Consider the following 15,344-nt stretch of genomic DNA (forward strand, 5'->3'; position numbering starts at 1 on the left):
GGTATTAAGAAAACAGTTTTGCCTCGTTACAGAGCTGCCTTTGTCAGTCACATGTTTCAACAGGTTTCTTATCAGTGAAGCAGTAATTGCAGAATAAACAGCATGATACTTGAAATTTATTGGAAACAATTGCAATTTTGGCATCTTATTTGAAGACTTTGAGCAAGGAAAAATTATGGGCACATAAAACTAATCATGAAAACACTGCAGGTATATGCAAAAGTGAAATTAAACACGGATTAGAACATACCCGGGTGGGGCGATAAACTAAACATTCAAATTTGGTAAACTGAATCGGTAAATAAGATTAATCGTTTTCTCTCAATAGAAATGTCACAGATGTTATTCAAAGTGTTGGTTCCGCTCAAGATACAAGATTTAAACAGGAGCCAAATAGTCCAGAAACTGCCGCCTCACTTCCAGGAGCCAGACTTGCCCTTGGCGCTGCGCGAGGTCTTGGACGCCTTGGAGCCCCTCTGGTGGTCGCTGACTCGGTTTCGGAGCACGTAGATGTCGTACTTCTGCCTCTTGAGCCTCTCCGCCAGATCGAACTTCTCGGCGTGCAGCTGGTGCAGCCACTGCCACAGGTCCTGGGCCTTCTCCGCCAGCTTCTCCTGGTTGAGGTGGTCGATGTTGAGCGGCTTCTTGCGCTCCATCAAGGCCTTCTTCTTCTCCTCCCTCGCCGTCAGCTTCTTGCCCTTCTTCTGGTCGACCTTCTGGAGGTAACCGCCGTAGGACTTGTTGGTGAAGATCTTCTTCTTCTTGGCTTCCTCGTCGGCGCGCAGCTTGGCCGCCTCCTCCTCGCGCCTCGCCCGCTCCTCGTTCAGCCGCGCTTGGCGCTCGCGATCCTGCTCCGTGCGGACGCGTTGCTGCTCGGCTCTGTCGGAGCGGCGGCGCTCGATGCGGCTCCGCAGCGCCACCAGCTCCTCCTCCTCCTTCTGACGGTTGGTGAAATGCAGCTCGATCAGCGACTGGAGGTCGTTGAAATCCTTCTCTACCCTCTTGCGGTGGAGGTCATCGAAATCCACCTTCTCGCCGTCGGGGAGCTTTGGGGGAGCGATGTTTGGCACATAAGTTGTCTTGTGTCGTCGCTTGGACTCTTCCTCGGGCTCCTCAGGATGCTCCTCTTTCTTCTCTGCCTCAGTGTCCTTGTGCTCCTCTTCCTCTTCTTCCTCGACAACTTCTTCTTCCTCTTCAACTTCTTCCTCCTCATTTACCTCTTCCTCTTCTTCCTCCTCCTCATATTCCTCCACAATTTCCTCGGTGTCTGACATGATGTTACCGCGGAGGCTGCCCGGGGAAGAGAAAGCGGGGATGAACACCAAGACCAGCTGGTGTCTCGCACAACAGAGATGACTGGGGCCTTGGGCGTGTGGCTTTGGGGGTTTTTATAGGTTTGCCTTTACCATGTGACCGTAGGCCGACCAGAGTCTCCAGAGTGTGGGTCAGCGGCAGGGCGGATTTTGAGACAGATGGAATAGTCTATTTTCTCCTTCACCAAGTCTTGTCAGTCACATACACACCCCCACTTATCCCCATAAGACCCCCCCTGCTGTCTACTGACCCTGCAGTGCTCCTCATTCCTTTGTAAGGACAAGATGAGAGACTATTTCAGATTCACAACAGATGCACGCACACACTTGTGCTTTCCAGTCCCACAAAGCAACACACGTACTATCATCCACAACAAATAACATCCAAGCTTTAACGGCCCACCTGCAACGACAAGAGATAGAAATGTGGAGGCAGAAATATAAAGGATAAATAAAGAGGTTGAAAACGACCACGTCAGTGACTTCCATGCCAGATTATGTATCATCCAAATATGACTGCAATTTAGGAACTTGCTAATCCATCATGAGGCTATACAAACCACTGGTGAAAAGCACGTATGTTTAAGAACTTGCATTAGCAAAGCAAATTGCAATCTCTTAAGTACGTCAGAGCCTGAGAGCATTTTAATGGTGGGAAGTTACAGCTGTCACACTCTCCTAGTTCAGTTAATACCTTGAATATCCCTTGTCCACAGTAATAAAGTGCCAACAAACGTATTTTGTTTGAGTTCAAAAAAGTAACCAAGTGTAAATTTGAGTGTGTAAAATGCTGAACTGTATACCCATCCATCAACAGTCATTAAGAGTTTTGTCTGTGTAGACAAGCAACACTAAAAAGACAGGCGCCATGAAAGAGCGTCAATAAGAACAATGACGTGCAAGACGAGATTTACTGGTCCGGCCTCGTCTCCACTTTGGTATGTGATGAAAACATTCTTGCTATTGGAGGCTTTCCGCTTTCAGCTCTGAGTGGATTAAAGTGTAATTGCCCCCACGGGGCAACATCTAAATACTGACGTCGAGAACTTATGTTACCACATTTTGACTTATTGGTGGAAAAGGACAAGTGCAATGTTCAGATGATGAGGTAAGTGACAGGGACTGACAGGTGCTATGTAGCATCAGAGAACAAGCAAGCACCTCATAAGGAACAACATTTGTACGTATTTTGTAACACATTGTCTCCAGGGGGTTATATTGCAGTCTTATTATAAATCTTCTGGGAGGCTCAGACTGAGTGGGGGGGTAATTGTGGCCTTAGAGGGCCACAAAACAAGTCTTAAAGCCTGTGAGAATGCCCGGTGCCTGTCTCATCCCAGAGTGGACTGAGCACCACTAAAACATGCCTGTGCACAACATGAGGACAGCAGGTGGCTCCAGTATAATCAAGGCACCCTCGGCTGCTGGTGGCAAGGGACAACTGTGTCCATCAGCAAAGACAGGAAACAAATGACCACGGTTATAAATAGCCACACTCTCTGCTGCTTAACACAACTCACAATTATCAAAGAGTGATATGGTAAGACTCCTCTATGTTAAAAGTAAATTCAAGCCCTTCTCCTCAGTTTAAGTCACAAAGTCCTTTTCGAACACAAGAACAGTGTGTGTCGTTCAAGAAAAGTAGATTTAACACAGTGGAAAACCATGGGAACACAGTGACCTCTTGTGGTCATAAGTGTATCCCACAGTTTTCATCTGCAGCTGGTTTTGAAAGGCCTATGAAACAGTATATAAGTATATAGCCTATTGTCAGTCCCCATTAGCCCACTATGGCATGTCATTTCAAAAACGAAGTAATCACATCAATTAAAATAAATGTATAGGCCTAAACAGTGGTTCCTCAGGTATACAGGGTAAATATAATATCCATTGTGCAAAATAGAGGAACTGCAAGCCCTCCTTCCCTGGTTTTCTTAACAACTTTAAGTTTGTTATTTTGTCTCTTAAAAGAATAGAGCAAACCAAGAAATTAAGCCTGTTATTAAGCCCATCTTCTGCTATTCTAATCTATAACTTTTTATTTTTTTTATATTATTTATTATTTCGCTGCTCCATGTTATGTTGCTTTCAAAGGCCTACTACAGTATAGTGTATTTTTCGCACCTTATCTGTTAGTATTTAGTTTAGTTTTGCTTTTGCTTTGTATTCCAATCCCCTAATGTTTCATTTTTTGCACTTTTATACTGCACTTAATTTTCACCTGAAATAGCCTATTATATCCTCTTGAGGAGTTCAATTGCTTGATTAAAATCCAAAATACATGTAGCCTATACAGTCTATGGGTAGACAGCACTCCACCTCCTGAGACCCTGCGTCCTCATACGAGGACATTACATTTTTGCCTCTTAGCACCATGATACTCCATTTCTAAAAACGTTGACCTATTAGCCACATTTAGGGACACTGCCTGCACCAACTTGTGGTGATATCACAAATTACACCAATTTCTTTGGGGGAAAAAAATGGCGGGAATTTCAGCCGGAGCCTTCTATGGCAGTTCCCGGAAGATAAAAGACCAAGGTAAGAATTAAATCCAAATTTTATGAATGAAACCAGTGTATTTATGTACAACAATGTCTCTGTCTTCATATGGCATTAAAATTTGACACATTTTAGTAATAGTAGCAGACTAGGACATCAATAAATGTCACGTCCTCGTTTGAGGACATTGGGACTACCATGTTGTTGTCTTTTTTTTGTGATATCACCACAAGATGGCGCAGGCAGTGTCCCTAAATGTGGCTAATGGGTCAAAGCTTTTAAAAATGGAGTATCATGGTGCAAAGAGGCAAAAATAATGTCCTCGTATGAGGACGAAGGGTCTCAGGAGGATTCACATTTCTTAAAAACTACTCGTTATTACTTGACTGTTCCACTTCAGACTGATAGTACTTGACCTCAGGATGACACTCAGAAAAAATCAGGCCAATCTGATGTGGCATTTTAGAATAAAACCCCTTTGAACCTTCATATGTCACTGTATTCTATATACAGTAGGATTCATTGTTTTTCGACCCAATGTCCTCGTATGAGGACACTGATTTTTGAGGGAACTACTTATTGTAGAAAGCTGAAATTTTGAATTTACACAAATTGGGCCCTTCTGGTCCCAAACAGCAAATACAGTTTTTTTATGTTGAGATAATCCCAGTGTCCTCATATGAGGACATCATTTTTTGCAAAAACTACTTCCTGTACAAAGACAAACTTTAGGTATTGTACTTATTAGGTCCTATTTATCCCAGATAGCAAGGAGAAATAAAAAATGCACATCAGAAAAAAGCTCGGGTCTCAGGAGGGTATGGTAACAGATATAGAATATAGATTGATAGACAGATTAATTAACTTCAGCTTTTTGCCTGTTGTTTTTTAACCATGTACTACTACAAAATGAAACTTTAATCTAGGCTATAGTCCCTAATTTATTAGGCTATATCAGAAAGTGGACTTTTTTTCTTCTTCACTTTTAAGAATATCAGGAGACTTTAATCATGGTTTCCCTAAAGAATTAACTGAGCGATGTGGTGGAGAAATGTACACTAAAGGTGATAGATAACTCGATCATCCACTTCATAATAACACCTTGATGGACCAAAAACAGTTGTGTCATAATTGTGTCGACCCCTAGAGGAATTCTACATAATTACAAAAACACTACCAGCGCTTCCACGCGTGTCTGGCAGTCACACAAGCACCAAAGATACTCTATATGCTTCTAAACCGTCTTTGCATCCTACACTAATGCAGTTGGTGGTGTACACAGCTTCCCCGTAGCTTACCGGCTCAGTGATGTAGCATTAGCTCCTCCAGCTAGGACCGCAGCAGCGCACGTGGTGCTCTGGTTCAGCGCAGGTTTCCATGAGAACGTGACCACAGCAGTTCCTCACGCTACGCCGAGAAGCCCTCCACTCCACAGTCTGATGTGAATCGTTTTGTTGACGAGGGAGCAAGCGAACAACATTTGCTGGCATGAGTGTAGGTAAGCTGCTAGCAAGCACACCTCCTCCCTTGGCCTTGCACCGCTCACGGTCTGTCCCGCCACCTGTAGGCGGTGTTCCAGGTGCGGCCACGGTCTTTCCTGGTCCTCCACAGGTGTCACCAAGGGGGCGGGTCAGGGGGCCATATATTGGATCAGTCAACTTGCCAACTTGCCAACCCGCCCCCCCCCAAAAAAAGCCGAAAAAAACACACAAGCCACAAGAGAAGAAAGCAAGCAAAAACAAAAAAATCTGACACAAGAAGAAAAAAAAAGTCGGGCAAGAAAAAAAAAATCAGGAACAAGAAAAAAAAAAAGTCAAGCAAAAAAATAAATAAATAAATCTGACACAAGAAAAAAAAAAATCCGACACAAGAAAAAAAAAAAATCCGACATAAGAAAAAAAAAAAAATCCGGCACAAGAAAAAAAAAAAGTCCGACACAAGAAAAAAAAAAAAATCCGGCACAAGAAAAAAAAAAAGTCAGGCAAAAAATTTTTTTTTTTTTTTTTCTTGTGCCGGATTTTTTATTTATTTTTTTGGCTGGCTCTTTTTGGGGGGGTGGGCTGGCCCTAATACACTTAGTATTACTTTTTTGCATATTGTTTGTGTCATACATATTGTACTAATTTGCATAATGTTAGAAAAGTACATGATTAAAATTATTTGTAGCATAACTGCATTTCTGATGTTCATAACAAACCAAACTGCTTGAAAATCTGTCAAGTTCTGGTTCTTTTAGTAGAGCATGCACCATGGGCATAGGAGGGAGAGAGCTGACTGAGGCAAGGTGGCAGCCGTGTGGCGACGCAGGGCCATTGGGCAGCAGAGTCAGGTGAGTCATCTAGTCTCCTTGTAGGTTATGGGTCTGACACTTTGCAGATGTTTGTCGTAACAGGAAGCTTGGTAAGAAATGTATTTTGTTTTGTTTTACTTGCTGAGTTTAGGCTTCCGCATTTATGATTTGACATATAGGGACACTTTTGTATTAGACCTAGATGAGACTGGCAGCAGTTTTTATTTAAAACTGTTGCTATGCGCCAGTGCTTTAAGTGGGCCGGTACTCACCGGTACGGAGTACCGGCACTTCTAGATTTTAACCCCCGGCGTACCGGGACTTTTTACGGCGTACCGGGGAGTACCGGGAGTCTGGACATACTCTGTCCTGTTCTCATTCTCTCTGACCGATTTGTGATAGTGATGCCTCTTTCACCCTGAGCGCCACGGTTCTGTTTCCCTCCTCTGTTCTCTGCTGCTCCTCTGTCTCTCACTGAGGGGCGGGGCTGCCGCGCTGTGCGCTCTCTCATCCATGACTCTCTCACATGCACGTACGGAGCGCACGCCGCTGCCTCGTCATAGTATAACTCCATGTGTCCAGACGAGATGTGAATGTGGAGCGACTAAAACCTTCGTGAGTTACAGTGTAAAGCCATTTACATGACTTTCCAGTGGTAGCCTACCAATAAGTAGCCTTCCACTTACTGTATTCAACATGCTTAAATGTGAGTCATATTTCCCAAAATGCTTAACACTACTCGTTAACAAGAGCAGAGTAAAATGAAAGCTCTTACTGAGAAACACTGTGAAACTGTTGCTGTCAGCTTGTTAGAACAATGACAGCTGTCTGTGGAGGCTGTTTATTTGGCCACAAATCACAAAAACTTCTTGATTTTAGTGAAAATTTTAATTTGGCAATAATTTAGGACAGCAATTAGGGAAGGATAGAGATACTTTATGAAGTGGGTAAACTTAAAATAACAAATACTGATTCATTTGCCGTCATACATTATTCACAGATGGATTTTAACAAGAAAATACTTTTTAAAAATCTTTCTGGAAAGTTCAATTGAACGTTTTTCTTTTTTTAATCAACATCATATTTGAATGTAAAGTAGCCTGTCACTTAATGATGTGCTGGTATCGACCGCCCACCGCCTAATTTACCAGCCAACAGCTGAAAAGGGGAGTACCGGCACTTATTTTTTCCCACTTAAAGCACTGCTATGCGCTCTTACTTCTGTCAAGACCATGGATGGTTAAGTAAAAATAAAAAAGTATGCTGCATTAAAACTATTCCTACAAGTACAGTTTATTCAAAAAGTTACAGTAATGGTGTTTTCTTATCCTTTATCTTTATAAGTCAGAAGCACTGTATTTTTTAAATCATTTTTTACATCAAAATATTTATTTCTATTGTGTTGCCAATTATATGAAGATAACTGGCTTCTAAAATGCACATACAAACATTTCTAATTTCAGTTCCAGTTCCACAGATGAATACATTTGTAAAAACAAACTTCTGAGAACCATGTTTGTCTCTACAAAGAGGCACCTCCAGTGCGTCCCTTGTTGATCTTTGCCACCATCTAGTGGCCATTTCTACATCTTACAGTAGAAAAAGCACACTAAAAAAATCAGTCATAATACATATTAAAACAAATGACGACTGACTTATTTTGGTTGTGCATGCTGACTCACTTTAACGCTGCCATGAGTACCATCACACAAAAATGAAATAGAACTATTCCTACATGTTACTAATCAGTCAGCTTTGAAAAACATAGGCTAGCTTTACCGTTTTTAGTTTCATTGTCTAAAACAGACTGTAAACACACTGTAAATGCAATATTGAGGCAGATTTTTTTCAAACATTACACTTAGCTACTTTCATATTTTGCCCTATCTTTAATTTGATTTAAATAAAATAAATCAAATTGAATGTCCTTATTAACCATCCATTTTAATGTAGGCTACTTATTGAGGAAATGTTTATTATACTTTCAAATGACTCATTTCTTCTTCTTACGATTATTATTATTATTAGTGATATTCATTTAGTCTATAGGGAGCATTTGCTGTCCAAACAAATTCAGTGGAGACTTAATTTGTCCCCATATTGTGGTTAAATACACACACACACACACACACACACACACACACACACACACACACACACACACACACACACACACACACACACACTGCTGTGAACACACTGAGGTCACATCCGTAAACAAAACAGACTCCACACGTGAAGCAGGGCGGAGCGCACCATTTTAACGAAGTGTGGTACAATTTTGAATATTGTCTTACATTGCTTTCCGTCAACCGAAAATGCGCTTAAGATTCCTGTGTGAAAACTCAAAACATACATTAAGAATAAAATAGTTGGTTCATCCGTCGTAAACCTTTTTATTTGCCGTTTTTGAGGTCGAGCACCCCTGTATGTGACATGGTATCGCCCGTTTGTCCTCGGAACAGGCTCGGGGGAGGACGAAGGACCTTTAAACGGAGAAGCGAACAGAACAAGACGACGGCGAATCTCTATTTCAGAACTGAGCTATTTTTGGCATTAGTCTCCCCTTTTGGAGACTTGAATGAGGTAAATATCGGTTTTGTTGAGACTTTTCACCTCTGTTTACATTCATGGATCCTTTCGGCTGGCTCTGTTTTGTAACTATTGTGTGTAATCTTTTCGCTTTGTTGCGAAACGGAAACTTGGGTAGTACAGTCGTCGAGCACTTCGAACAACAACTCGCACGTCAATGCTAAATGTCAAAGTAAAGCTGGTAAACCAAATTAGTAGTTTATATTCGGCTATTGTATCCACAGCGTGTGGGTAAGTTATTACGAAGCAAACAAAACAAAAACAACAGCGAGGAGTTTGACAGTTATCGACAAATGTCCGTAGCATTTTCCTGCTACTGTACTTTTTCGTTTGCATCCGACGCTGTCCTTCGCAGTGAAATGTATGTACTAGCCTATTATTTAAAATGTGCATGGAGTTGTTGTTTTGGACTGGAGCTCGGATCACGTGTACCCACTTCTTACGCGTGTGTGGATATTTTTTTATCCATGTGCACAGCTATGTCACCAAAGATTTTCCATGTAGGGATGAGAGACAGGGACCCACAGCCAATGAGGAAAGCCCTCGTGTGTCTGGCCCAGCCCCCTCGACCCTCTGCTTTGTTTACATTATGCTGCAGTCAAATCTGGATCCAAGAAGACTTTGTCTTTGTTTCTGATTTATTGTAGCCTGCAGCGATGCAGCAGTGCAGATTTATTGCAAATTCTCCTTTTCCACGTCGAGTGTTTTTATCTCCCATCTTCATGTGTTTGTGTAATGTGACTCTTACAGCATAATACACTTCATCCTGCCCAACATCCAGACTACTTAAAGAGGATTTCACATAATGAAGCAGCAGATGAAGCAGAGTACACCTAATCTGCTGTCAGTTTTCTGGACTGCTCTGCTTCCATCGTTCTAGATAATCTCTGAAAATTGGCCTGCTGCTGCTGCTGCTGCTGCTGCTGCTGTGTTGGTTGTGTGACCTAGCTGACAAGTCTTGCAGATGATGTAATGAATGAGCTTCTAGCACAGCACAGCACAGCACAGGCACAGCAGAAGGTACACGACGGATGTCACACGCCACTCGCACCCGTCCTCCTCACCCCTCGAGCTATCTTTAAACCGAAAGATCAACGAGGGAGTGTGCATTCATTTTTGGCAGCAGATAACTGTGACCGAAGACAGGAACACTCAAGGGGTCACTCTGTCAGCACTTAGATAATATTAGAGAGGCAGAAGTACCCTGCCTATGCCTAATTGTAAAGGTTATAGCAATCATGATACAGTTTTTGTGTTTTTATTTAACCGTATTAGCTTGTGTGTTTGTTTTTAATGTTGGTCCCTTTTTCCTCCTTCTCATTTCTGTTTGTGTGGGTGACAGACAACAAAGGAACAGGTGTAACAGGATCGCCTCTACCGTTGAGAAGCGCTATGTTGTCCCATGTTGCCCTGGAGACACAATTGATCTCGGATAGGCCCGGGAACACTGATGTTGTTGTTATTTTGTTTTTTTTTACCCTGAAGGAAGGAACACAGGCTTTTGTTTACACCTGGTTGTGTTAATACACGCTGTGTGTGTCCTGACTTTGGGTTAGTGTTGTAATGTCAACCAAACCCCTGTGGCAGTAAACACACACTGAAACGTTTTTTTTTGTGTGTGTGTTTTTTTTTACCACTAAATTACTTCATGCACCACCATCAGTACAAAGTCAAATAAAATGTTGATGTTGAACTGTGGAAAAAAAAAAAGAAAAAAGGCCTCTGTTTCCATGGCGACGGGCTTGCCAGCTGTTTTATTGAGTGTGACTGGTGTTTTTGTTATACTCTGTTCACTGCCTTGGCAACAGCAACTATTGGTACAATGAAAAATTCACGCTGCCACCCTCACTGACAGTCACACTCGCTTTCTTCTCCTAACACAAGCACAGGTTAAACTAAAGATAATTGGCTGGACTGCAACAGTGGGAGCAAAAACCATTGGATTTCTTGTTTTTAATACATGTTTTACTGCTTTTACGAATGTCGGTCATGTACGACCAAGACCCAAAGGTTTATTTGCAATAGCTTCCAAATAAAATAAGCAATGATTAACTTTCTTTACAAATGTCTAAAAAAAGTGATAAAACGCCCCATGACATGTGACTTTCTGCTGAAGTTACAATTGAACAAACTAAGAATTTTTACCAACTACTTCTCTCGTGCAGCTGTAATCCAAGATGCCTCTAAACGATGAGCGACCCACCTCCACTTCCAGCAGTGAGGACCAAGGCAGCGACGTGGAGTCGTCGTCCGAGCGCTGTGACAGCATGACGTCGACCAGCGACCTGGACTGCTCCCGGGAAAGCTTCACCAGCGACTGCTCCAGCAAGAACTGCTCGCCCTCCTGTGAGTTCGCACCACCTGACCTCTGTTTTATCAGTTTTTATTCATTGTTCATGTTTGTTTTCCAGCACCACCGCTTATCATGCAGCTTTAACACTCACAATTTGTTTGTTTATAACGTTATTGTTATTATTTGGACCCCACAGCGAGCCCACCCAAAACCTTAACTCTGGATGAAGTCATGGAGTCTGCCGTAGACGTCTCCAATCTCAGCCTTGCCCACGAGATCATTGTAAACCGTGACTTTCGTCTAGAGCCAGACAGACTACCTCAGAACAGGTACACCGGCTGCAGCTTGTGAGGATGTCGTGTTTCCATCGCGTTTCACCTTTTGATCATAATTTGCAGCTTCGTAGTGAATCTTTATCCAAATTTGTCAGGTTTTACAAAGATATGAAAACTACACCAGTTCACCCTGTTGAACCATCAACATACACATTTCATTTGTCACAGTGTGGGACAATTATGATTTAATGATGAGATAGAGCTGTTTACTGTAGTTACTGTATGCTTTGTCTATTAGCTGATTGAGTGGGACAGAGATAATGTAATTTTCCACATCTGACGGATTTAGTTCATATCCCTCTAATACTATGAGGCATCATATTATAAACAACATTCAAACAAACACCTCTTTATGTTCTGGATTGAATTTGATTGGTTTTCAGTCACAGTGTAGAGGCCTTTGCCACTGACCATCTCTCTGTCTCGGTTTATCTTTAGCACAATGTGAACTGAACAAGAGAGCGAAGAGGACAGAGAAAAGACAAGATGATGAGGCAAAGATAAAGAAGAGAAGACAATAATTTCTTTAGTGGAAGTGTGAAGAGAGGGACAGCAGCAGATGAGACAGAGCAGAGTACACAGCAGTAATTTAAGGCTACATACAGTAGGATGACTGGCAGCAATCACAACATTATTTTTCAAATGTGATACATGTCACCGTTTATTTGGTTTTACTAACTAAGCAACATCTCCCATTTATCGTTTTAGTTTATGGAAGGTAGTTAGAGATAATCTCCACAAGGCCTTCTGGGACATCCTGGAGTCGGAGCTGAACGATGACCCGCCTGAGTATGGGCAAGCCATCAAACTATTGGAGGAGATCAGAGAGGTCAGCACACAGCTTTACTAGATCTATAGAAATGACCGACTGGCATTTTCTTAATGTTTCTTTGCTTGACCCGTACAACAGCCTTCTTAATTTTAAGTATTTTTGTAACTCATCTGCTTCTCTTTGTTCCCATCACTTCTTTTGAGTAACATAACTGATTAGTTATATGATGAAATAATGTAGAATTGACCATAATCTTCGTCCTTTGTCAGATTTTACTGTCATTCCTTAATCCTGGTGCCAATCGCATGAGGACCCAGATCATGGAGGTGCTGGACATGGACCTGATTCGTCAGCAGGCTGACAACGACGCTGTAGACATCCAGGGCCTTGCCTCTTTCATCATCACCACTATGGGCAAGATGTGTGCACCGGTGAGGGATGAGGACGTTAAGAAGCTGCGGGAAAGCACAGACAACATAGTGGCACTGTTCAGGTAAGCACATAAGACATGTCAATCAATTGAGAAAGCATGAAAGGTGTGAGATTTCTTATTTAGCTACATTATATAAATACAATCCATTACAGCAGCTGGGTTGTTCTCTCACATTAGGGAGATCTTCCGTGTGCTGGACCTGATGAAGATGGATATGGCCAACTTCAAAATTGATAATCTGCGGCCTGTGCTGCAGAGACAGAGTGTTGAATATGAGAGGGCAAACTTCCAGAGCATCATAGAAAAAACACCCAGTAAGTGAACAAGAAGAAACTATTGTGTGTATACTGTATATTATTTTATGTTACCAATTCGGTTGCCAGATGGTTAAACATTTGTAACCAGCAGCTTTTCCAGAAACGACCTCATGTCAATATTTGGTACAGATGCTTTGAACCACACCACTGCCTGGATTAAATCGGCCCAGGAGGAGCTGATGTCAAACACTGTCCCAACGGATAAGAAGACCCAGGGGAAGGGACAGCAGCCTGTGCCTGGGCCTTTCCAGATCCTACAAACCGCCTTCCTCCGTATCCTCACGTGGGACTACAGTAAGAGTCCACTGCCTGAGGTAAGAGGGTGTTGAATTTGTGTAAGAGAGAGAGAGTAACATTTCATTTCCTCATAGAAAACTTGTGAGATATCAACTTTCACAGGGCAAAGTGAAAACTTCCTGTGACTAAATTAACATACACAGCATCCGCTTCTGTGCTAAGATACATCTAAGCTGTGGCTCGATATTTACACACCAACAAGAGAATAGTATCACGCAACATGCAACTTTCAAAAAACGTGTTTTTGCCAAAATATGAAGCTGTTTTTCAAGATTTTATCTTTCTTTTTTTTTTTGGTTCATCTTTAGACGTGGATAACAGATGAGATCCGTCTGCAAGAGATCCAGCTGAAACTTCAGCAGTGTCAGGCGGTGAATGAGGTGCTGCTCATTGTCTTCAGCACCATCGGTGGGCCTATCCAGGGTCTGCCCTCCTTGTCGGACCGCCTGAAGAGGATGACTAGCGTGCTGTTGGATGGGATGCACAGACCGTCAGTTCACTCTCCTTTGTTTTCAAACACACATCTGATGATTATCTTCTGTTTGCTTCACATCAAAATTGAGCTCAAACCAGAACTCCTGTGTTTTCCATCTTTTTAGGGGCTTTAACCTGAAAGACGCACTAGAGGGCGTCAGTGCACAGATCTGCTGTGAGCTTAACAAGTCTTTGACAGAGAGGAACTACCCCGCTCTGTCCCCGGCTCTGCAGGCCACCCTCACAGGCCAGATCTGCAGCATCACTCAGAAAGACAACCCCATTCGAACATTAGTTGGTAAGACAGGGTGTATTGATTTAAAAAAAAACAAAGAACAAATGAATCCAGTCGGGATTTTCTAACCTTGTCGTTCTCTTTCATGTCTGTGCAGAGGACCGTGTGCAGCAGTACTTCATGGCGCTCATCTGTGACCCTAAACCCCAGGCCAAACTTGAACAGGTACCAGCCGGCTTGGCTGCAATCAAGCCTGAACTTGCGCTAATGGGCGCCAAGTTCATCGGCCTGGTCAACTATAACAGGCGTGTCTATGGACCTTTCTATGCGGACATCATCAAGAAGCTGATGTTCGGCAGCGCCCCGCCAGCAGCAGCAGACCCTCCTCAGACCACAGCTCAGGACTCCGTCGCCTCCAATTAAACCCAAACGTGGGCTCTTGCAGTCTCAGGAGTCTCTCTGTCACTAGATAATAGCTGAACCTAAGGGGTTGCTACAGTAGCTAGGCAGTACTTCTGCTTTGTGTACTTCAGTAGTTGGTGTCACCTTCAGTGTGCTATAGATGTGCACTGCATGCAGCAGCGAAGGCACCACGCGGGCAACATTTAACGTGACCTGCCCGCACCCTTTCTGATTCTTCGACATGCTCTACTACGAACATTCACAGCTTCAAAAACCAGGAAACCAGTGTTGCAACGATTCATATTTGAACCTAATTGTAACTTTACATTGTTAAACTCCCATTTTTTGAGGGAATCCATAGGAAAACAAGGGTGAAACCTTAGTATGTTAAATATATATGATGAGCTTTATGAAGCAAAGAGGAATATATATATCAAGCCAATATATTAGCAGAGTAGCATTTATCTATGACCACTGCTAATACAGCCCATTTCTCCCTTTAAGTATATTGTCAGCCAGGTAAATATATGTTCTCTTTTTAATCCACTGATGTTATTCAACAGCAAAAAAAAAAAAAAAATAGAAGTAGGCAGGTTTTGGATACCAATTTATCAGATAATAAAATACGAGTGTCTGCATGAGTAGCTTTGTGTTGGAAATGTGTCCTTTTAGTTGATTCTTGAGTACTTTGTTGGAGTATTTGTCATATGTTGTTTGTTCTATACTTTTACTTACATTCTGTTAGTGAAATACCTGTTATATTGGTTTAGTTGCTATGTTTGTTACATTTTGAGGTGCTGTAGTCGTTACAGTATTGTTAAATTGGTTGTTGAAACCTGTTGGGGAATGAGAGTGGCTGAATTCAGTGATGTTGCGTCCAGAATTGCCAGCGGACCGAAATATGCACAAAAGGAAAGCAGTTATGTACTTTAAAGTTTACAGAAAATGTGGGACGTTGTTGTTAACTTCCTCTGTACCACAGTTAATATAATAAAATCAAAAAGAACAAATTGCAGCATGTCTTTATTTGCTAGAGAGGACAAAACTCAAGTGCAATTAAAAACAAACTTAGAACATGTCTATGTTTTT

The 15,344-nt window shown here is 42.2% G+C and overlaps 2 protein-coding genes across 2 annotated transcripts; one reads left to right on the forward strand and one right to left on the reverse strand.

Annotated features, from left to right (window-relative positions):
• Positions 1-411: 411 nt before the first annotated feature.
• tnnt2c (troponin T2c, cardiac) lies at positions 412-1,371 on the reverse strand. Its single transcript, XM_085769429.1, has one exon. The coding sequence runs from the start codon at positions 1,272-1,274 to the stop codon at positions 414-416; it is 861 nt and encodes a 286-aa protein (XP_085625555.1). The 5' UTR covers positions 1,275-1,371; the 3' UTR covers positions 412-413.
• A 7,224-nt stretch (positions 1,372-8,595) lies between these two features.
• tcp11l2 (t-complex 11, testis-specific-like 2) lies at positions 8,596-14,865 on the forward strand. The gene is made up of 10 exons (XM_085768926.1): positions 8,596-8,691; positions 10,863-11,043; positions 11,187-11,319; positions 12,034-12,154; positions 12,367-12,590; positions 12,708-12,844; positions 12,977-13,161; positions 13,453-13,634; positions 13,744-13,916; positions 14,011-14,865. The coding sequence occupies exons 2-10, from the start codon at positions 10,875-10,877 to the stop codon at positions 14,274-14,276; spliced, it is 1,590 nt and encodes a 529-aa protein (XP_085625052.1). The 5' UTR covers positions 8,596-8,691; positions 10,863-10,874; the 3' UTR covers positions 14,277-14,865.
• The last annotated feature ends 479 nt before the right edge of the window (positions 14,866-15,344 follow it).

The sequence above is a fragment of the Trachurus japonicus genome, chromosome 23, assembly GCF_045865225.1.
Source record: "Trachurus japonicus isolate A0001 chromosome 23, Traja_1.0".
Lineage (NCBI taxonomy): Eukaryota > Metazoa > Chordata > Actinopteri > Carangiformes > Carangidae > Trachurus > Trachurus japonicus.